The sequence below is a fragment of the Myotis daubentonii genome, chromosome 6, assembly GCF_963259705.1.
Source record: "Myotis daubentonii chromosome 6, mMyoDau2.1, whole genome shotgun sequence".
Taxonomy (NCBI): Eukaryota; Metazoa; Chordata; class Mammalia; order Chiroptera; family Vespertilionidae; genus Myotis; species Myotis daubentonii.
Window position 1 is genome coordinate 47308609 of NC_081845.1, and position 23179 is coordinate 47331787.

The 23179-nt window shown below is 41.2% G+C and overlaps 1 protein-coding gene across 1 annotated transcript in view; it reads right to left on the bottom strand.

Moving 5' to 3' along the window:
• The window catches only part of KLHL32 (kelch like family member 32), a 189831-nt gene that overhangs the window by 59415 nt on the left and 107237 nt on the right, over positions 1-23179 (bottom strand). Inside the window, exon 6 of the mRNA XM_059700895.1 lies at positions 149-364. Coding sequence (XP_059556878.1) covers positions 149-364 — 216 coding nt within the window. The remainder of the gene's footprint in view (positions 1-148; positions 365-23179) is intronic.

Genomic DNA, 23179 nt, shown 5'->3' on the forward strand with positions numbered 1-23179 from the left:
ATGCCCTTGACCAGGAATCGAACCCACGACCTTTAGGTCCGTGGGCCAATGCTCTGACCATTGAGCACACCGGCCAGGACAATCCTTTAACTTTTAATCATTTCGTGCCCTCTCCACACCCAAAGAGCCCCATGCAGAGCACCCTTACCTGCCAGATCTGCTCTTCACTCAGGGAGGTCAGGCGGTCGCTCTTCAGGACCTCCTGAAGCAGACAATAAGGAAGCGTTAGAACGTCTTCCGGGCGGCTCTTCAGGAGTTCAGAGAGATGCTTCACTAAGAAATCGATCACTGCCTTCTCCAACAAAGTGAGGTTAAAGAGGTCAGCAAGTCTGTACAGATCCAAGTAATTAAAGATATTTAATTCCTGGGTGCCAAAAAAAAGGGGGGAAAATATCTTAGAGATCAATCCAAGAAAGAGCAGGCAAGAAATTCAGATTGAGGTCTGCATGATAGGAGTGGGACAAATGGGACTGCACTCCACTGAGAATTTAAAAAAACACACACAAAAAAACAAGCACCCCAAACCTCAATTATAAGGCTCTGAGCAGAGAACTGCTATTTTAGAATTCACCTTTTCTCCTCAATTTGCCCCTCTTAAAATCTATATATTTAAAGACATCTTAACAAAGGGATTGAAAGGGGTTTCTGGTTTCACTAAGATACTTTCCAACGTTTTAGAAACATTTACCAATGAAGACAATTTTCCTACCTTTACCATATTTTACAGCTCTCAGGTGATAAGTTTTTCCACTAAAGATGAGGGCAGGTAAAATGGGAGTTGTGGGTAGGACACAAACTATGTGAAAATAGACAAACTCTTCTCTTTTTCCAAAACTTCAAATTACATCTTCGAGTAAAAATAATCCACCCTGACTTAATGAAATTAAAACAGATATTTACACGTAAGGTCTCAAGAAATTAAGAACTCTCACAGAAAAGATTCCCACTATAAATAATTCTATATTGAATCCTCCTAAGATGGATGATTTATAATAGTTCTTTGTTTTTTTTTATTAGCCTCAGACAACCAGTGGTAATCGTTCCCTTCTTTTCAAAGAGTTTCTGCAGCAATGCTTCATTTTGGGGGGATTTTACTTGTCCCTATAAGTTCTCAAATTCATAACCAGGCCTCTCAGATCATGCTCCAGAGAGGCCTGGCTCCGTGGGAAGCTTTGTCTTGTAACTGCAGGAATCAGAGTGGGCACACAGGCTTGTTGATAGAAAACTTACCCATTACAAGGCAAACTGTGTCCTAGTTTGCCCTAATTTTTAACTTGTGATTATTAACATGTGATCTATATTTTCCAATAAGTTAAGAAATGCAGACTATTAATACACTAGAGGCCCAGTGCACAAAAATTTGTGCACTCGGGAGGGTCCCTCAGCCCGGCCTGTGCCCTCTCTCAGTCTGGGACCCGTCGGGGAATGACCACCTGCTGGCTTAGGCCCACTCCCCGGGGAATTGGGCCTAAGCCGGCAGTCAGACATCCCTCTGGCAGCCCAGGAGCCCTCGGGGGATGTCCATTTGCCAGCGGGGAGCAGGCCTAGCTGCAGTCGGACATCCTTAGCGCTGCTAAGGAGGTGGGAGAGGCTCCCACCACCACCCCTGTACTGGCAGCTGGTAGCCTGGCTTGTGGCTGAGCAGAGCTCCCCCTGTGGGAGCACACTGACCACCAGGGGGCAGCTCCTGCATTGAGCATCTGCTCCCTGGTGGTCAGTGTGTGTCATAGTGATCTGTGATTCCCAGTCTCTCTGCTGTTAGAGTCAATTTGCATATTACCCTTTTATTATATAGGATAGAGGCCTGGTGCATGGGTGGGGGCCGGCTGGTTTGCCCTGAATGGTGTCCCAGATCAGGGTGGGGGTCCCGCTTGGGTGCCTGGCCAGCCTGGGTGAGGAGCTGAGGGCCGTTTTCAGACTGGTCACAGCCCCTTCAGGGTAGGGGTCCCCGCTGGGGTGCTTGGCCAGCCTGGGTGAGGGGCTGAGGGCCGTTTTCAGGCTGGCCACAGCTTCTTCAGGGTGGAGGGTCCTGCTGAGGTCCCTGGCCAGTCTGGGTGAGGGCCTGATGGCTGTTTGCAGGCTGGCCAAGCCCCACAGCAGGGACCCTCACCCCATGAGGGTGTAGCCATCCTGGGTGAGGGGCTGATGGCTGTTTGCAGGCTGGCCACAGCCTCCAGCCACCCAAGCTCCCAGTAGAGGCTGACTGGAAGCAGGTATCTTGGATTTATTTAGCTCCTATAATTGAAACTTTGTTGCCTTTGCAGAGGCCACAGCGGGCCAGAGCAGGCGGGAAGCTTGGGTTCCTCCATCGCCAGGGCAACCAAGCCTCCTGCTTGCTCCAGCTCCATGGCTGCCAGCTGCCATCTTGGTTGGGTTAATTCGCATATAGTCACTCTGATTGGCTGGTGGGCGTGGCTTGGGTGTAGTGACGGTATGGTCAATTAGCATCTTTGTCTTTTATTAGTGTAGATCAGATAGCTATTTTACTACACTGGCCTATTTAGTAATTTTCAACATACTTTTCCACTTTTACAGTTGTCTAAAAGTATTAAGAACTCTTTCTAAAATATTTTATTCTATTTTAATGTATTTGTTTCTTTAATATTTGAAGGAATATGTTCTAAATCTGTGCTGCCCAACACGGTAGCCACTGGCCACATGTGGCTACTGAGCACTTAAAATGTGGCTACTCTGATTTGAGATGTGCTGTGTTAGACATAAACCAAATGCAGGAAGAAAAATAGAATGTAAAATATCTCATTAATAATCTTTATATTGGTTATATGTTGAAATAATATTATTCTGGATATAGTGAGTTAAAGATGTCATCAGATTTAATTTCACCTGTTTCTTTTTACATTTTTAAACTCAGCTGCTAGAAAATTTAAAATTACGTATGTGGCTCCCATCACTCTTCTATTAGACAATGCTACTCTAAATGATAAAATGCATAATAAAGATATTGTAAAAACAACTCTCCAAGTAACAGCTGCATCATCACCATGGCTACCTAATTTTTTTTTTACTTTAGATTCTGTATCTTTTGGTGGGAGATGACACTATAATTATATTCCTAATAGGAGTCAAGCTCGATGTCAGGAATTAGCCATAAGAGACCAGTGCTTAATAGCTGTTTGCCAACACAACTGAAAAGGAATAAATGCTTCTTTACAATAAAGGTTACCTCAGATGGCCACCAAAATCCACTGCATCTCAAATACCCAACTGCCTGCTCCCAGATATTCAATAAAAACATCCTGGCTTCTCGTTCAGTAGATTTTATCAAAGGAATACTGACGATTTTTACTTCAGCACCATTTCTTTCGAGTAATGTTTAAACTCATTCTCCAAATCTTATTTTTTAGGATTGGTACATTCTATTCTGAGGGGAAAGTAGGCGTAACCCCTGTATATAGAGCTTCTGTAGCAAACTTGAGTACCATCTTCTCTGGATGAAGAAGTTATTTCTGGTCAGTATATCTATGAAGCAAGTTTAACTGCTGCAGGACCCTGCATATGATTTCAGCGTCCCTGTAGGTTACTCTGGAATGTGATGGGTGGTGGGTGGGTTCGGTATCAGTGCCCTTCAGGTCCCCAGGCGCATAGCCAAGACAGGGCTCAAGGTACTGAGGCAGCGCCTGGCAGCACCACCCAGAGAGAGGGCACGTGCAGAGGCAGAAACAGCCGAGCTCTGCAAAGTAAGAGCGGAGAACACACACAGCTCAGGAACAGGGTTTTCCCACTGGTTCCACAAAAACGGTGCATGCAACTGAGAGTTTGAGAAGGGAGTGTGTATTAGCAACCAAATATCCTTTCTTAAGCATCTTTATATAGAGAAGCTGGGTTTCTTCCCATTAGATGCCTGCACTTAAAAGCAGGCCAATTCAAAACTCTGGAGAGCCAGAGAACTAATTTAACTTAATTGGGGATATAAAAATCGATTAAAAAAAGTGAAAGCTCTTCCTCTAAAATTAGGAACAAAACAAGGAGGCCCAGTCTCACCATCTTATTCAACATAATTGTGGAAGTCCTAGCCAGAGCAGTCAGTCAAGAGAAAGAAATAAAAGGCACCCAAATTGGGAAGGAAGAAGTAAAAGTGTCACTTTTTGCAGATGACATGATTTTTTATACAGAAAAAGCCTAAAAACTCCACAAAAATACTATTAGAAACAATAAGCAAGTACAGTGAAGTTGCAGGATCCAAAATCAAGGTACAAAAATCTACTACTTTCCTATAAACTAACAAGGAAACTTCAGAAAAAGAAATGAAAAAACAAAACAAAACAAAAAGCAATTCCTTTTGCAATTGCAACCAAAAGAATAAAATACCTAGGAATAAAGTTAACAAAGGATGTGAAGGTCATATATACTGAAAATTATAAAGCATTATTAAAAGAGACTGAAAAAGACACGATAAAATTGAAAGATATGTTGTGTTCATGGATTGGAAGAATTAACACCATTAAAATGGCCATATTACCCAAGCAATATACAGATTTAATATAATCCCCATCAAAATCTCAATGTCACTTAAAAAGAATAAAACAAAAATCATCAGATGTGAATAGAACCACAAAAGACCCCAATAGCCAAAGCAATCCTGAGAAAAAAGAATGAAGCTGGAGGTATCACACCGCCTGCCTTCACATTATACTACAGAGCAACAATAATCAAAACAGCATGGTATTGGCAGAAAAACAGACACACAGACTAATGGAACATAATTGAGAACTCAGAAATAAAACCACATGTATATAAGCAAATAGTTTTTGACACAGGAGCCAAAACTACACAATGGAGAAATGAAAGCCTCTTAATAAATGGTGCTGGGAAAATTGGAAAGCCATGTGCAAAAAAATGAAACTAGACTACAGTTTGTCCCCATGTTCAAAAATTAATTCAAAATGGATCAAAGACCAAAATATAAGATCTGAAACAATATGTTACATAGAAGAAAACACAGGTAACAAGCTTATGGGCCTTGGTCTTGGAGAATATTTTATGAATTTGACCCCAAAGGCAAAGGAAGTAAAGGTAAAAATAAATGAATCAAACTATGTAAGACTAAAAGCTTCTGTACAGCAAAGGAAACCCACAACAACAACAAAAGACAACCAACCAAATGGGAGATGATATTTGCAAACAACAGCTCCAAAAAGGGGCTAATATCCAAAATATATAAAGAACTCATACAACTCAACACCAAATAAACAATCCATTTTTTTTTAAATGGTTCTTCTTTTCTGCTGTTGCATTTGAAGGTAATTATTTAATGCTTGTTTCCACAGTCCTGAAATGTTTTTATTTCCAAAGAGTATAATTTTATATAATGCTCAAATCCAATCTAATACAGCACTGCACATTGGTAGAGAACTAAGAAGGCTAAATGGACAAGTGTCAGTGGCTAAATAAACAGCAAAAGAACCAAACTGACACACGTTCATGTGCAAGAGAAACATCAATCACAAGTCTGCTCCCTATCTTTACCTTTTTATTCTCCTCTCTTCTGCTCAAAAACATGATTTCCCCAAATCTCCAGCACTTTCTATACATGTCAAGGGTTTTCATTCCCTTTGCGTGCATACTTAGCACTTCAGTAGTTAAACCGTATAAAGTGGGAGGTTGAGAGAAAAAAGAAACCACCCTCACTGAGGTGATGAAGCCACCGTAGACATTCCTCCTACTGGGGCAGACGGGCTTTGTAAGCTTTAAGCAAAATCATCACTCCTTGTCCTGCCTCCAGTATCAAACTATCAACCCTCAATTTTTACCAAAGAACGGTCACATGGATCACCTGTTTAAAACCCATTATTCTATTCCCATTTGCTTATGGTTAAAAGTCTAAACCAGGGGTGGGCAAACTTTTTGACTCGAGGGCCACAATGGGTTCTTAAACTGGACCGGAGGGCCGGAACAAAAGCATGGATGGAGTGTTTGTGTGGACTAATATAAATTCAAAGTAAACATCATTACATAAAAGGGTACGGTCTTTTTTTTTTTAGTTTTATTCATTTCAAATGGGCCGGATCCGGCCCGCAGGGCCGTAGTTTGCCCACGGCTGGTCTAAACTCAGTATCAGTGCAGCCTTCCATGGCCTGGATCCTGCCGACCTTCTCACCCTGCAGGGTGACAACCCCACACCCTGGCCTGGCTTCAACCCTACAATGGCCTACACAGTCACATGATGCGCCAGGACCACACCAAGCATTGGCAATAAAATGACAAGGAAAAACAGACAAGTTCTAGGCCTCGTGGAGTGTAGAGTCTATTGGAAACGCGTGTCATTAATCAAAACATACTACAAATAAATGGGAACTTAGGTTACCGTAGGGCTATGAATGCTCGCATGGGTGAGTTGACCTATAGTAAAAAGTTAGTAAAGGCTTCTCTGAAAAGCTACATGGAGCTGATAGCTGAAGGCGATGTTAACTTGGCAAAGGGTGGGGTGAGAGTTTTTTAACTTTATTTCTGTAATTTCTGTATTCTGGATGCTCTGGCATTAGGGGCCTCACTGACCAAGAAGAGACTGTCCTTTCCAGGGCCAGCCAATTAAAAATTGTTAGAGATAGCAAATGACTTGCTTATGCACATCAACCAATCCAGAGCCCATACTCTGAACCACCGCCGGTCTCTGGCTCCTACACTCTAGGAGGTAATTCTCCTTTGCCCTAATCATCCCAGGTCCAAGTACTAGACAACTAGACACTGCCTGCTCAAACTATTCAAACTAGACAACTGTAGGCCTGATTACCTGCCTTGTCTTGCCTTTCCCACAGAAGCCACAATAAAGGCTCTGGCCCGTGCTTTCTCCTCGCTCCTTCTACCTCCTGACCAGCCCAGGTGCTTCCCCCGCACCTCTTGGGAACTGTGAGTATCAACGCATCTTCTTAATGGCAGCTTCTTCCCGATCTGTTGCCTTCACCATACCTGAATAATAATAAAACCCACATTTTAAAACAGGGTGGTACTGGGATTGCAGGGAGAATGTTCCCAACAGAGGAAGCAGTATATGCACAGTTCCTGTGGATGAGGAATCATGTTTCCCTCATTCTGGCTGACCATCCTATCTAAATGAGCGCACCCCCCTTCCTCTCCAGGTCACCCTCCAGCACATGACTCCCTTTTATTTGCTTTTACCACTCACCACCATCCATAATTGTCTTCTGCATTTACTTGCTGACTTATTTATAATGTGTTTATCCTCTAGCCCCCCAAAATGATGTTCTATGGTAGGAAAGACCAGTCTGTTTTATTCACTATTGTATTCTTAGTGCCTAGAACAATGCCAGGCACATGGTAGGAGCTCAAGCCATACTTGTTGAATGAGTGAACGTTTCACCTTTTCAGCCCCCTTGGTTCAGGTCAAACTGACCGTGTTCTCCTTTGTGCCTCCAGCCTGCCCTCTGCTGATTTCTATCGCAGCACTTGTCCCTGTCAGCACCTTTTGAGTATAGATCTGTCCCCCTCCACTAATTCTAAGCTCCTTGGTGCCAAGGACTGTAATGGACCCTGGTATCTAGCAGAGAGCAGATGCTCTATACAGATGAGTTTAATGAAAGAATGGCCAGGAGCTTTTAAAAAATATCCTCACCGGGGCAATTTTTCATTGATTGTTTTTAGAGAGTGGAAGGGAGGGAGGGGCAAGAGAGAGAGAAGGAGAGAGAGAGAGAGAGAGAGAGAGAGAGAGAGAGAGAGGTGAGAGAGACACAGTTGCCTCTTGCATGTGCCCCGACTGGCTGGGCTGGAGAGCAAACCTTGAGCAGGAATCAAACCTGCAACCTTTCGGTGCATGGGCCGACATTCTACCCACTGAGCACACTAGCCAGGGTGACCATGAGCTTTTTCTGTTATTTATAACTAAGCAAAACCAGAACAGACCATGTGTTTCCAACACGGCTATTCAATTCTGAACATCATCCAAATCAGGCCATTTTTCATACCTCACTGGCCTCCCTTGCTTCTCCATTTCCTCTGGCCTTCATACATGTACACAAAAAGGCAAAGCCGGTGGCCATTCAGTTTTCCAAGTGGCAAAATCGGTAATAGTGACCCAAGTTGAAAGTGTTAACAGACAATTGCAATGCAACAGCTCTACTGTGAAAAAAAATCAATCTATCCAAGTTTTTTTTTAAGTCCAAGAGAGAATTATCAATTTTGCTTAGTTATAAATAACAGAAAAAGCTCATGGTCACCCTGGCTAGTGTGCTCAGTGGGTAGAATGTCGGCCCATGCACCGAAAGGTTGCAGGTTTGATTCCTGCTCAAGGTTTGCTCTCCAGCCCAGCCAGTCGGGGCACATGCAAGAGGCAACTGTGTCTCTCTCACCTCTCTCTCTCTCTCTCTCTCTCTCTCTCTCTCTCTCTCTCTCTCTCTCTCCCCCCTTCTCTCTCTCTTGCCCCTCCCTCCCTTCCACTCTCTATCAATTGGCTATTCAGATCAAAGTACCTTTTCAAATGATACTTTGTTCTAATTATGAGATTGTCTCTGTTCTCTCACACTCTGTGACTTAAAAAGCCAAGTACAAAGGTAGAGGCAATAGTTTTGAATGAAAATTATAGTTAAGCAATAAGGTACCCTCTTGAGTAAAAGCAAAACATATATTTTTTTCTAAAAATATTTCATTTCTTTCACATTCTCACTTGAAATTTACTTTCTACTCAGAATTATAGTATATGCATTGTTGTTCTTTGGGGAATCTTTTTAAATAGTACCTATTTTCCTTTGGTTTGGGGCTATTTGGATTCTCTCTTCCCTTCTATTTGTTTCTTATAGTGTGAATGACAAGTTAAATAACAGAAGAAGAGCCATAAAATATGTCCCCAAATACACTACTAGCTTTTGAATAAAGCCCAGTTTTCCATGTGCATTAATTCTTAAACCTTATATGTTTCCTAAATTCAATCTTTCTGTGTGATCAATTCCCCTAATTAAATCATTAAAATAGTTATTCCCCAGATTAACTACAGAATACGGTAGGGAAAAGAATGCAAATATTACCTTCTTTGGGGTTATATTCAAATGTAATTACATGTGTGAGGCAAATTATCAGGTGGTGAGAACAGGACTAGGAGGAAGTGGGGCAGTTAGGGGCTGAGGGTAAACTCCGTGGCCCTTCCATCAGTCTTCCCATACCAGGGGAGGCAGCAAGAGAATGACAAGTGTGGGCTTTGTATGTCCCTTGGTAGGGTTCTCAGACTGTGAGTTGTGTTCAAGATCTCTCAAGGTCAAAATAAAAGTAATACCATTTTGATTTCCTGAATTTTCCCACTATAAGAGGACCAACTGAATCAGGATTCCAGATTTTTCTGGCTAATAATACTCAACAGATGTGACTATTTTAACAATACTGTGTTTCACCATTGTAATTCCGATCTTTCATTTCCAATGATTGATGCCCTTCACTTATACTGCCCTTCCAAGATGTCACCATAGGTACCACATGTCAATAGTTTACTGCAGATAAACATGGTCAGCAACAACGTGACAACAAATAAATACCTATCAACAAGTGAACCTAAAAATTAAGTCAGAATAAACTGGTGAATATAATAGAAGCAGGGGCATAGAAAGGGAGTGGGCTGACAATTCTTGGGGGAAGGGGGTGTGGGGGGTGCGGGAAAAGATTGGACAAAAATCTTACACCTATGGATGAGGACAGTGGCAGAGGGTAAGGGCATGGGGTGGGGTGGGAACCAGGTGGAGGGGAGCTATGGGGGGAAAAAGAGGAACAACTGTAATAATCTGAACAATAAAGATTTATTAATTAAAAAAAAAAACATGGTCAGGAGACAGTGGTACTATCCTGAACATGAAGGGTACCCATAACACGTGAACTTCTATTATAAAATGCTGACACTACATCACATTTTGAGAACTCCTCTAAATGAAAAGTCACCCTTGCTCGGGAAGTAAAGAAATTAAAAAAACAAATAAACACGCAACATTCCAGAGTCTATTCCAAATAACTTTATACATCCCCTCTGCATATAAAACCAGTATAGTTTCACTTTGAAAGCAAGGTTAACTAAAAGCTAAAAAAAAACATATTATCGACTGCTTTTAGGAATCAAGTACCAAGTCGGGCTTAGTAAATATAAAGCCCTCTGTCACTGACTGAACCCTAACGCTTCCCACTTCAAGTGTCCCGTCACACACCCCGTCACTGTCACTAATCTGCTCATGCATATATCTCCTAAGTAACAATGTTCCCAGTAAACTCGAGAAAACTGGTTTTATATCTGATGCTTTTTGTATCCTTTTTGTACAATGCCAATCATAACCCCTTTATCATAGATTGTAATTGAGAACAATTTGTTGGATAATGAATTTTAAAAAGCAACACTTTTTAAAGTTTTTAAAACAAAGCACATCCATGACTTCAAATGGAACGAGGAAATGACACTTGGGTATAGGTATGGCTTTACAACTGGACAAAAGGAACCGATCTTCCGCGATTAGCTGAGAAAGGTGCTCTCAAATAGTTGATATGAGCTTGCGAGATTCTCTCTCTCTTTTTCTTTTAAATATATTTTTATTGATTTCAGAGAAGAAGGGAGAGGGAGAGAGAAAAACATCAATGATGAGGGAGAGAGATTCTCTCTTGATGCTACTTCCTGCCAGGGCCCTCACAGGATTGGCAGGTGTGGTGGAAGGGCCACGCGAGGGGGCAGGTGCATCAGGCCTAGTAGCTTCCACAGTGACTCCCAGGTCTCCTGACTTTTCACGTTGGGGTTTTTTGTGTGTTTTTTTCCCTCCCCAGAATGTTGAAAAGAACCTTACTTCACTTGGCACTCAAGGATAAGCAGAGATACATAAATGTCCATGTTGTTTGCCAAGTGAAATTAATTGAATGCTCATGGTTTTTCTTTAGACCATAAGGAGAACCCTAAGAATCCCGGTCACAAATGGTTATTGTTTGTGAAGCATTTAAAGACTGTTTGATTCAACAGACTTTAAAGAGCCTGTAAGAAAAGAGAGATCGTACATTATAAACGCTCTTCTCCTCCTGGGGGGGACTCCCAAGATCAGATTCCACTTCCTAAGAAAGCCGGGCCACTCCAGCTGAAAGAATCAGGCCCTCTCCTGGCTTCTATTTACAGGAGCCACTCGTATCTTTTATTTCACCCTTTTCATTTAACCCCTGGCAAGTGGTTTCAGACGTTTCTCCCCGGCTGTGCATAAAAGTACAGACTGTCTCTGCACTTCTTTTGATCTTCCTCTGTCTTCACAAAGTGGCTGCTTAATCAGTTTTGATTGATTAACTGTGGGTAGGTAAGGAAAAATAACAGACATTTAAAAATTCATTTTTTTTTGCTTTTATTTCTTAGTATACAATTAAACATAGATTCTCTTGCTCCTCTAAAAATATTTGAATATTTTGAAGTATTTTTAAGTGTTTTAAAACTTAATTTGTTAGGTAGTAAATACATTTATTAAATATTTTAATATTTAATGAATTAAAATATTTAAAAGTACATGCCTGATTTTCTCTGGTGAGGATTTTTATTTTTTTGTAAAAGAAGATATGCCCTCGCCCTGACCGGTTTGGCTCAGTGGATAGAGCGTTGGCCTGTGGACTCAAGGGTCCCAGGTTTGATTCCAGTCAAGGGCATTTACCTTGGTTGTGGGCACATACCCAGCAGGGAATGTGCAGGAGGCAGCTGATCAATGTTTCTCTCTCATCGATGTTTCTAACTCTCTATCCCTCTCTCTGCTTCTCTGTAAAAAAATCAATAAAATATATTTTAAAAAAAATAGAAGATATGCCCAGCCAGCATGGCTCAGTGGTTGAGTGACAACCTGTGAACCAGAAAGTCACAGTTCGATTCGATCCCCAGTGTGGGGCATGCAGGAGGCAGCCAATCAATGATTCTCTCTCATCATTGATGTTTCTATCTCTCTCTCCTTCTCCCTTCCTCTCTGAAATCAATAAAAACATATTAAAAATAAAATAATAAAAAAGATATACAGATGGCATATAAGCATATGAAAAGATGTTCAACACCAGATGTCATTAAGAAAAAATAAAAATAAAAGTACATGCCTGGAATGTTAGCCACACTGGAGAAAACTACAGAAGTCTAAAGGGTAGTGGGAGGAGTTTATTGCCTAAACTTTTCACAATCATATGCTATTTTCAGGCTACCATTCAATATCAGGTATATCGCAATTTTATTCTTTATTTTTAATTTAAATTTTTTATTTTTGAAAGTATTACATATGTCTCCTTTCCTCCCCATTGACCTCTCCCCATCTGCTCCTGCCTCCCAGCACAGGCCTCCACCCTCCCTATTGTCTGTGTCCATTGGTTATACTTATATGATTCATACAAGTCTTTTGGTTGATCTCTTACCACCCCACTCCAACCCTGCCCAACACACACACACTCTTCCCACCTTCCCTCTGAGGTTTGACGATCGGTTCGATGCCTCTGTGTCTCTGGATCTATTTTTGTTCATCAGTTTATGTTGTTACTTATATTCCACAAATGAGTGAGATCATGTGATACTTATCTTTCTCCAACTGGCTTATTTCACTTAGCATAATACTCTCCAGGTCCATCCATGCTGTTGCAAATGGTAAGAGTTCTTTCTTTTTTACAGCAGCATAGTATTCCATTGTGTAGATGTACTACAGTTTTTTAATCCACTCATCTGCCGATGGGCACTTAGGCTGTTTCCAAATCTTAGCTATGGTAAATTGTGCTGCTATGAACATAGGGGTGCATATATCCTTTCTGATTGATGTTTCTGATTTCTTGGGCTATATTCCTAGAAGTTGGATTATTGGGTTAAATGGGAGTCATTTTATTTTTTATGGCTCAGAAAAATTATAAGTGCAACTGGTTGTGCATATTTACTTGGGTTTGTAATTTTATATTTCCCCTCTCTTTTCACTAGGTCATAAGTTGTGGGACAAGAACCTAGCTGATCCTTTAGTCTGAAGGTGGGAAAACATGTAATTTGAAGCTGACCATTTGCATAGCCTCAATAAACAGTTAACCTCTGAGTCTAATGTTCTCATCTAAAAAACATGGGAATAGTGATCTGTGGCAAGAATTCCCAAAAATATATCTAAAGTGCCTTTCAGATAGTGATGGTCAACATACAGTTGCTATCATTATTATTATTCTCTTTTAAAACTGCTACCAACAGTGCTTAAACTATAGCTTTGCATTTCTATAAATGCTATTCACTGATTGGGTGAAGGAAAAACACAGAACATATCTGATATGGATTTTTTTCTGCAAATATCAGCAAAAATCATAATTGTCATGTAAAATCATTCATTCTTTTGTGCTTATAAAAGATTTCACCAAAGATAAACCAGGAGAACAGATGAGACCCTATACAGACCATCCCCAAGTATGCATCACTGTGATACACTCTGGTTCCCAGGCTCTATATTACTCACGGCAGAAAAGGCACATGGAGAAATCTAAGGATGGAGGAGCTGCACTGCTTTATGACCTTATTTGAAAGATAAACTCCTTGGAGAAATACAATTTATTCAGATTATCAAGACCCTGCTGTGCAAATCTACAGTCTGGGAGCATGCTATTGAGATCAAAAAATATTTACTTTATTCTGTTGGGTATAAAAGCTTTTAATGAATGCATAATTAAGGCAAAAAAAAGTGTATACAGCTTTAGAAATTCCACTGCTGAGCCAAGCTATTAATATCCAAGGCACCGTACCCAGTTGTGATTCCACCTGTTTCCAATTTGGATTACAACCTGGTTATAAATCAAGGTATTACGTGACTACACAACCTGGTGCAGCAGGAAAGGATTGCACTCCAGGACTAGAGGAGACAGCATACAGGGCTTTGTTGTGGCTGTGGAGTGAAGGGCTGGCCCTTTGGAACAGGTTGCAATGAATAAATAAAACCCAAACCTTTTGACAGACTTGAGATGAACCATGTAGGGAAAAAATAATCACACATATATACATAAAGGGACCTGTGAGTTCTGTCCATAATATCTTATATTAGAGTTCATAGGATAAAGTCCAATTCTTATAGAAGAAAAAATGAGCAATTCATTGACAATGCAGGCCGGATTACTTGTGATGTGATAACATGAGGTAAAACCTGATATTTTATTTATAGATATGTAGGTATATTTGTATATAAACATATCAGGACAACTATGAACATGAAACTGTATATTCATATTTTGACATAGATATGCACATGATACAATTTGATTAAACTAAAACAAAATATTAGCAGCAATTCAAAATATAAAAGAAAAAACTCAGCATGCTCTAATTCTGGGAATCTTTGAAGGCCTATTTAAATATATCTGTGCTGTATAAGAGAGGAATTCCACAATTAGGTTACTAGTACATTTTCATAATCAATTGTATGCATAATATCCCAGGCTCATGAATAATTTTATATTGTTCCTGGGGAAAGTCTGTAGTAAGCTGAAAATCCAGGAGGAAGGGAGCACAGAGACACAGCCATCGCCAACAACTAATAATTCCAGCCACAGTCACCATGTACTGCAAAACGCTATTGCAAAGTTTACTAACGCTGCCTCAGCACATCAGGTAATTACTACTAAATTATGGATGAGCTAGAGGAAATTAATGTACACTTTTCTTTCTTTAATTGAAAATAGTTTACCTGTGCAACTAGGGCTTTACAACGAAAACTTCAATAACTACAAGCTTTTTTTTTGAACTATGAGAGGCAAAAATCAGGTAAAAATTTTTAAAAATAATCGTGGAGTATAGAAGTAATTATGATATCTTCCCTTAGCTCTGGTATGCAAAGTCAGAGTGCTGAAAATTAGACCAATTCTCCAGACTTTGAACAATCTTCCAGTTAACCATAGAGACTATTTGTCTTAATCAATTATTATACATAAGAATGGGGATTAGAAGAGTTATTTTTGTGTGTGTGTGTTTGTTTTAAATCCATATTGTTTGGGCTTTTTTATATTTTCAATGTTATGATGGATACATAACATCGACACTTTTATAAGTATAAACTAAGGTCAGTTCAAATATATCTAAATATGACACCTTCAAAATCTAAGTATCAATGATTTAATGGCAGGTAATTGATGTGAAGCAGTGTGGCACCAGTGTCTAGGGCGGTGGATCTCAATCTGTGGTCCCCAGCTCAGTAACATCAGCATCATGGGATCTGGTTAGAATGCAAATTCCCAGGCCCCTCCCCAGACCTCCTAAATAAGAAACTCTAGGGTGGGCCAGCAGCCTGTTTTAAGTAGCCATTCAAGTGATGCCATGCAGTCAAGTTTAAGAACAATTAACATGGAATATATATATATATATATATATATATATATATATATATATATATATATAGAGAGAGAGAGAGAGAGAGAGAGAGAGAGAGAGAGAGAGAGAGAGAAAGGAATGGTTCTAACCTACAGAAACATATTTTTGTAGCAAGACTAATTGTTTGACACCAGCCCCTCATCCTACCCTCTGAAGTGGCAAACATTACACGGAATGTAGGGAGCAGAGGCCAGGGTACCTTGAGCTGAATTAATGACACAGAGACAAGCAGTCATTTTCCAGGGGCTGAGCACATGCCCCTCATTGTGTAGCAGGGAAAAGGTCTGCAGCCAGCTCTAAAGGATATTTGTAGATAGAGAGTGAGAGAGTGGGTGGAAGAGAAGTCTGGGAAAGAAAGACAGCTGGTGGGAGGTGTGCATGCAATGGCAGTCTCCTCGTAAGAAATAACGTATGTTTATTCATATGAACAAAAGCACTGCTTTATTTCCTCTGATCAGGGAGCTTAGGACACCATGCAACCATATCACAAAGTGTTCCTATCAGAGGAAGCTCTGGTGGCACATGTAGAAGGAACCCAAGCAACATGGGTTTCTAAGCAACTACTATGCAGTAGAGCTAGAAATGAAAGATTTTTCCAGTTGTTTCTTGGATTCTGTGTATGAGGATGGGGCAAAATGTTTTATTTGTAGGAAGGGCAGGGGAAATAATAAAGCAAAACTTCCTATTTATAAAGTATCAATAAAATGCAATGTGTTGCCTTTAAAAGCATTGATTTTATTATTTATTAAGATATCATTTTATCAGGATGTTTTCACATTTCAGAGGCAGGGGAGAAAGTGATGGTTCATTTATTTTTGACTCTTTTTGAAATAATATATGCACTCCTACAAAAATCAAAGAGAAGTGGCCAAGAGAAAATACACCTTTTACAGAATGGTGATCGCTTCCAAAATTTTCAGGAACAGACTTATCATGTTTTTTATTGAAAGCAGGTAATAAAATTGCTGACATTCCAGGAATGAGAGAAAACGGGGGTAAGGGGAGTGGGTAGGAAGATAACCAGAATTAACAGGGGAATTCACAAATGAAGCATTCCATTCTATGGGCTCAGGGCACCTACTGCATGTAGGATACCAAGCTGTAAGATACTTTACTTGTACACCATACTATCTCATTGACTCCTCCAATACCCCTAAGAGGTAGATTGTATATTGGATACCATATCTGAATTTTACAGACGAGGAGTGGAGGCAAAAAGATTAAGTAACTCACCCAAGGTCACATAACTCTGGAACATGACGTTATATCAATCAGGGAGAGACAGGTAAGTATATCAATACAAACAATGTGGTGTGATGAGCACCCCAGAAGACTGCCCGTCATTAATGAAAAGGAGGGAAATTTAACTCCAATGAGGTGGACTGACCAGGCAACTCTGCAAAGGGAGATGAGCAAAGTACCTGAGGGTCAAATAGGAAGTCATCCGATGACCAAGCGAGGGAAGACTAACCCACGAAGAAGGAGGCTTCATACAAAGAAGTTTCGGGACAGGGAAATCCATGAAGCTCACAATCACTGTGGCACAGCATGTGGCTAGTAAACTTTTTAAAAAAGGCTAAAGAGCTAGGACGTTTCATAATAAAGATGGGACCTGTGTGCCAAATTAAGAGGGATAACCCTTATCCTGAAGGTAATGGTGAGCCACTGACAAATCAATGACTTAAAGCAAGAGCATGACATGATCGTTTATTTTTTTAAAATCAAAGAACAGAATTTTTCATGGATTTAAAAAAAAACTTCAAAAAATCAATCAAAAAACATTTTTGAGAGGGTACTAGAGTAGGGCAAGAGTGAACGCAGGCTCATTGGTTAGCAGGAAGTTTCTCTAGTCCAGGAAGTAATTGACAACAGGCAGGAGCACAGCGGAGCTATTGCAGGAGTAGCTCAGGAAGAAGAACCTATACCTGAGTGATGTCAGTGATAATTAAGAGAAAGAGAGGAAGGCATATTTGAGAGCTACTTAGGAGCCTCAACCAACAAATTTTAGTGGGATCACAGAGCAGTGTGAAATACGCCAACATTACACTGGTTTGCGTTACTATAAAGATGGTTCCTTAACAAAAATAAGGAGGATTAGGTTCATGAGACAGAGTGCAGATGGATTTGAAGTGCGTGAGAAATGTCAAGTGGAGATGTTGGCTGGTTGTAGAGGTCTGGAGCTCAGGAGAGGGGACTGGGATAAGTAACTCTCCATACATGGATAAAAGAGAGCGAGAAGAGAACCTGTACACAGCCACCATGACCACAGGGATGTGCAAGGAGCTGATGAAAGAGGAGCTAATAAAGGAACTAAAGAGAAGTAGGAGGAGAACAGGAGAGTCTTGAGAAAAGAGAGGCGTAGGAAAGAGTGGAGCTACCTGTGTCAACATACAGTGGAGTGGTCACATTCAGGCCCACTGCGTTTGACATTTAGAAAGCACGGTGACCTTTGTTAGAATGGCTTTTCAGGAGTAATGAAGGCAGAGAACTGAGTTCAATAGAATTGAAGAGTGAACAGAAAGTAAGGAAGTGAACACACTGATCACAGGTTGGTAGTGAATGGAGGGAGAGGGTTGCAGTAATGAAATAATAAGAAAAGTTTCTCTCATCTTATTGCTCCTATTTATAAACTGAAGAAAAGGTGCCAGTGGAGGGAGGGGACACTGAAACCATAGGACATACAGAAGGTGCCCGATGGAGTAAGGAGCATAAAGTTGGTTTAGCCTTTGAGAAAACAGCAGACATTTAACTGTGGGTAGAAATGTTTGTGGGTAGAGGGTGGGTGGGGAGATAAATATCTCAAATGAAGCAAATTGTCTTACAATGAACTTAATTTCCAAGTTTTAATAATGGAATTAAGTGAGCTTGATATCTGTTTGCTTTGTTTATTGATTCTGAACTCTAGCATTAATAAACCTTAGAAACATTTTATTTTTGAGAAAAATATTCTGAGAGTAATTTTAAAATTTCCCAGCCAGCTTAGAATAGAAATGACTAATATTTAAAAACTCCTTCAAGATAATATCTCTTAAGCATCGATCAGACCGTCAAACCTCAGGGGGAAGGTAGGGGAGGGTGGGGGTAAGGGGGAGAAATCAACCAAAGGACTTATATGCATGCATATAAGCCTAACCAATGGACACAGACACCGGGGAGGTGGGGGGGAGGCATGAGTGTGAGGGGGGGGGGGGAAGGGGAAAAGGACATATATGTAATACCTTAATCAATCAATAAAAAATATTTTTAAAGGATAATCTCTCTTAAAAGGAAAACACAGTCCACCCTAGATTATCCACATAACAAATTAAAATGCCCGAATGACTTCCCCAGCCAGGCAGCATGCCTCTGGGCTGTCACTTACTGACATCCTTGGTGTGGGCTTAGGGGTAAGAGCCAACATAATGGCATATGAAAAAATTAATTGGGATCTTAAAATGGCTACTAAAGGGTTTTATGATATATTTTTCAGGCAAATATTAATATTAATGATATTTGGCAAATAAGATATTCTGGATTACACATGCCAGATAGCAAACAGTCTTGATTAGAACAAATAATTAGCAGTTGGCTATGATTTAGTAGGGCTGATACATTCCAAACATTTCTAATCATTTTCACTGATTAAATACAATTTTCAAAAGACTAAATAATTTGTAATATATTTCCCAAACTTTGTACTGTAACTTTCTCCAAATGTGAGGATCAGCTCTAGTGAACTATGAAACAGCGTTGTATTTCAGATGAGAGGCATATTAAATATATATGTTGGAACAATTATTTGTCTTATCTAAGTTATAATTTCTCAATCTTGAGGATAAATTATTCCATTTGAAATACCCACTGTATATTATGTATTTCAGAAATACTGTTAAGTTAAAAATTAAAATCATAATAATACATTGTCTGGGAGAGATAACTTCCTATAAGTCATTGTAGTACTACCTAGTTAAAAATGATAATTTAGCCCAGCTGGTGTGGCTCAGTGGTTGAGTATCGACCTATGAACCAGGAGGTCAAGGTTTGATTCCTGGTTAGGGCATGTGCTTGGGTTGCAGGCTCGATCCCCAGTGGGAGGTGTGCAGGAGCAGCTGATGCATGATTCTCTCTCATCACTGATGTTTTTACCTCTCTCTCCCTCTCCTTTCCTCTCTGAAATAAATAAAAATAAATTTAAAAAATGATAATCTAGTATAACACTGGAAAATACACAAGATCCTCAGTGCCAAATGCATTCTCCACAGAAAGTGTTTCCAGTTAAAAAAAAAAAGAACTGTGCACTGTTGGTGGGAATGTAGATTGGTGTAACTACTATGAAAAACAGTATGGAGGTTCTTCAAAAGTTAAAAATAGAACTACCATATGTTCCAACAACTCCACTTCTGGGTATTTATCTGAAGAAAATGAAAACACTAACTCAAAAAGATATATGTACTTGCATGTTCATTGCAGCATTATTTACAATAGCCAAGATATGGAAACAAGCTTAGTGTCCTTTCATGTACGGATGGATAAAGAAGTTGTAATATATAAGTGGGGTGGGGAACAGGAGAAATGACTGAACAGTTTTTTGTTTGTTTGTTTTAAATTGGTGGAAAAGAATATAAAGGGATTGTTGGGATGCAGATATCAGGGCCCCTCTCTCCTAAGACTTTGACTTGCTTGGTTAGGGCACCTTTAAAGCTCCCCAGGTGTATGTAATATGCACCCAAGGTTAGATATGAATACTCCAGGCGAGGGCCTGAGCATTTCTCCTAGCTCTGTATCACTCACAGACTTGTGGGTATTCTTTAATTCTCCACTGAGCCCATTGATCAGATGTTGAACAAAGTGGAATCAGGAAGTACAACTTTTTTCTCCTCCCAGTTGATGGGGCTAGTTCACTGGTCTGGGACGGGCCCTGGGCATTGTGATCTGTTCATTTATTTCTGGGGGTGAGCTGCAGCCCACCTTCTACTCAATTATAAGTTCCACAAGAGCAGGGACCTCAGTTGTCTTGTTTATCACTGCATCCCACTGCCTAGCACAGCACCTGGCATGCAGCATACACTCAGCATGAATATTTGCTGAATGAATCCACTGGGAGCCATTAAAGTATTTAATATGGGGAAATGTCATGGTGAAATGTGTATTTTAGATAGATTCTCCATCTGAAGTTTGTGTATAGGATTTAAAGATGGATATAGAAATACCTTTTTTTTTAAATTACAGTATTCGTAGTAAAAGTAAAAAAAATATTGGAATGGAAGGAATAGATAAGGTTCAAAGTTTTGGAGGTAAAAATCTATAGGAGTCAAAGGCAAGAAACATGATTTTCTGCTTATTTTATGAGCATCTGTTGGTTTTAATTTACCAACAGAATCTTCAAATATCTGATTAACCTACATTAAAAAAAAACTTCAGACTTCGGAATTCTACCTTTGCCCCACTCCCCCTCTTTCCTTTTCTTCTTCTTCATCATGAACTAGATGTTGTTTGGTCCACAGAGCCATAAAACTGGGCCTGCATAGCAGCTCTCCACCATCAAGCTGAAGTGGCAAATGCTAGATTAGACTGAAGTAGTTCTGAAAGCACAAATTACATGAGTTAAGTGGCTTAGATTCCCATAGCGCCTACTCCGCTGCACAGCATCCTCTCTCCTCCTTCCCTTGTGGCCTCAGGACGAGTCTCCTGCTGACTTAGGAAGGAAAAGCTCATGCCTGGTGTTCAGATGGGTGTGCACAATGTGCTGGTACCACCCCAAATGGGCGTGTGGAGCACTACAGCCCCACACAGGAAGGCTCTGAAGGGTAGTCAAGGGTAGTCCTCCCAGCAGGTAGAATTTGAAGCAAAGCATCTGGTTGTTCATTTTCCCCAGAAGGAAATATGGCCAGAGATACCTTGAGTCCTGGCTATCAGTTTAGCTATCAGTCAAAGAGCTGGAGGGAGTACAACTGGAAAATTGGTAACAAGAAAGTCTTGGGAAGAAACATATGGATAGACCACTCCAATGGACACAGAGTGTGAATCTATTTGTGTTCCATGGGAATGCTTTCCAAAGGGCAAGTTCATCAGATAGGAACTAGGAAATCAGCCTTGTGATGTGTCAGACAGCCTCTTTCCCCAGCCACCATGGCCTTGCCCCTGGCCTTGCCAAATGGACTCTTGAACAGAAAGAGGTTAGGTGTAGGGTCAGCAACAAGGACTTCCACTCACTAAGGCTGATGTGGCTACAGCCATGAGTAGATGCCTAAACTGCCAACAGCAGAGATCAACACTGAGTCCTCAGTGGCACCAGATCCCAGGGCAACCAGCTGCCCTCTGATGGCAGGCCGAATGCATTTCCATCAGGGGAGAGGTGAAACATCTTCTCTCTGAACAGACACGTTAGAGGTTTGTTATCCCTGCCCACAATGATTTTGCCAAACTCACCATGCGTGGAATTATAAAATATCTTTTTTCACCAACAGGTAGATTGCTTCTGACCAACAAACGAATCTTACAGAAATTAATGTGTGGCACTCGGCTCCTGTCTGTGAAGTTCCCTGGTATTACCATGTTCTCCATTACCCTGATCTGGAGGCCTGTTATAATGGTAGAATGGCCTTTTCACTACTCGGTATGGCACTAGGAGTGTGGGAATATCCTACAGGGCTGGGGTAGTGGCTTCTGGATGTTACATGCGCTGAATCAGGGACCAGTATGAGGTTCAAAGTTCAGCTCAGGTACAGACCCCAGGAAATCTTTTCTGAGTTGGACCTACCCAGATGTACACATACTCAGACTAAGTTGGGTTCCCCCATATCACAGTATATCCCTTTGTCATACTCATTAGTATACTTTATTAAAATGATCTGCCTACATATTTTTCTCCCTCTACCCTAAAATTTAAGTCTGCCTACATATTTTTCTCCCTCTTCCTGAGGCCCTAAAATTTAAAATGTTCAAGGGCAGAAAATGTCTTATCCATCTTTGTATTCCAAAAAGGTAGCACAGTGCCTATCATATATACAATAAATCATATATACAAGTCAATAAATATTTGTTAAAATGGTCATAAAAAATGAATTTGATGGGTAAAGCTAACGGAAGACTGACTTATTAACACAGGTGGGGCAAAAGTAGGTTTACAATTGTGAGTATGCAAAACAGAGTTTATCCTTGTATTACTTATTTATTAATTACTAGAGGCCTGGTGCACAAAATTCGTGTGGGGGGAGCGGGGGTCCCTCAGCTCGGCCTGCACTCTCTCCAATCCAAAGCCCCTCGGGGGATGTCCAACTGCCTGTTGCAAGGGACCACTGGCTTCTAACTGCTCGTCAGCCTGCCTGCCTGATCGCCCCTAACCCCTCTGCCTGCCTGCCTGATCACCCCTAACCACCTCTGCCTGCCTGATCACCCCTAACCACCTCTGCCTGCCTGCCTAATTGCCCCTAACGCCTCCCCTACCAGCCTGATTGTCCCTAACTGCTCCCCTGCTGGCCTGATCATCTCTAACCGCCTCTGCCTCACCCCGCACCAGGGACCCAGGATTCCCTCCTCTGGCTGGTCACAGGCACCCGGGATCTGGGCTTCCCTCCCGCTGGGGGGCCACAGGCACCCAGGACCTGGGTCAGCTTCACCGGGGCTGGCTGCAGCTACAGGGGACCGTGGGCGGGCGGCTTCACCTGGGCCGCAACCACAGGAGCTGGCACCCAGGACCACAGGGTGTGCGGCTTGTCCCTCTCCCAGGCTGCAGGTGCAGGCGTAGCCGCTGGTGCCTGGGACCATGGGGTGAGCGGCTTGTCCCTCTCCTGAGCGGAGCCTGGCTGGTCCCCATTCCTCTCTCATGAGCTCATTTGTGCCTGGCTGGTTCCCATTCCCCTCTTGCAAGCTCATTTGTGCCTGGCTGGT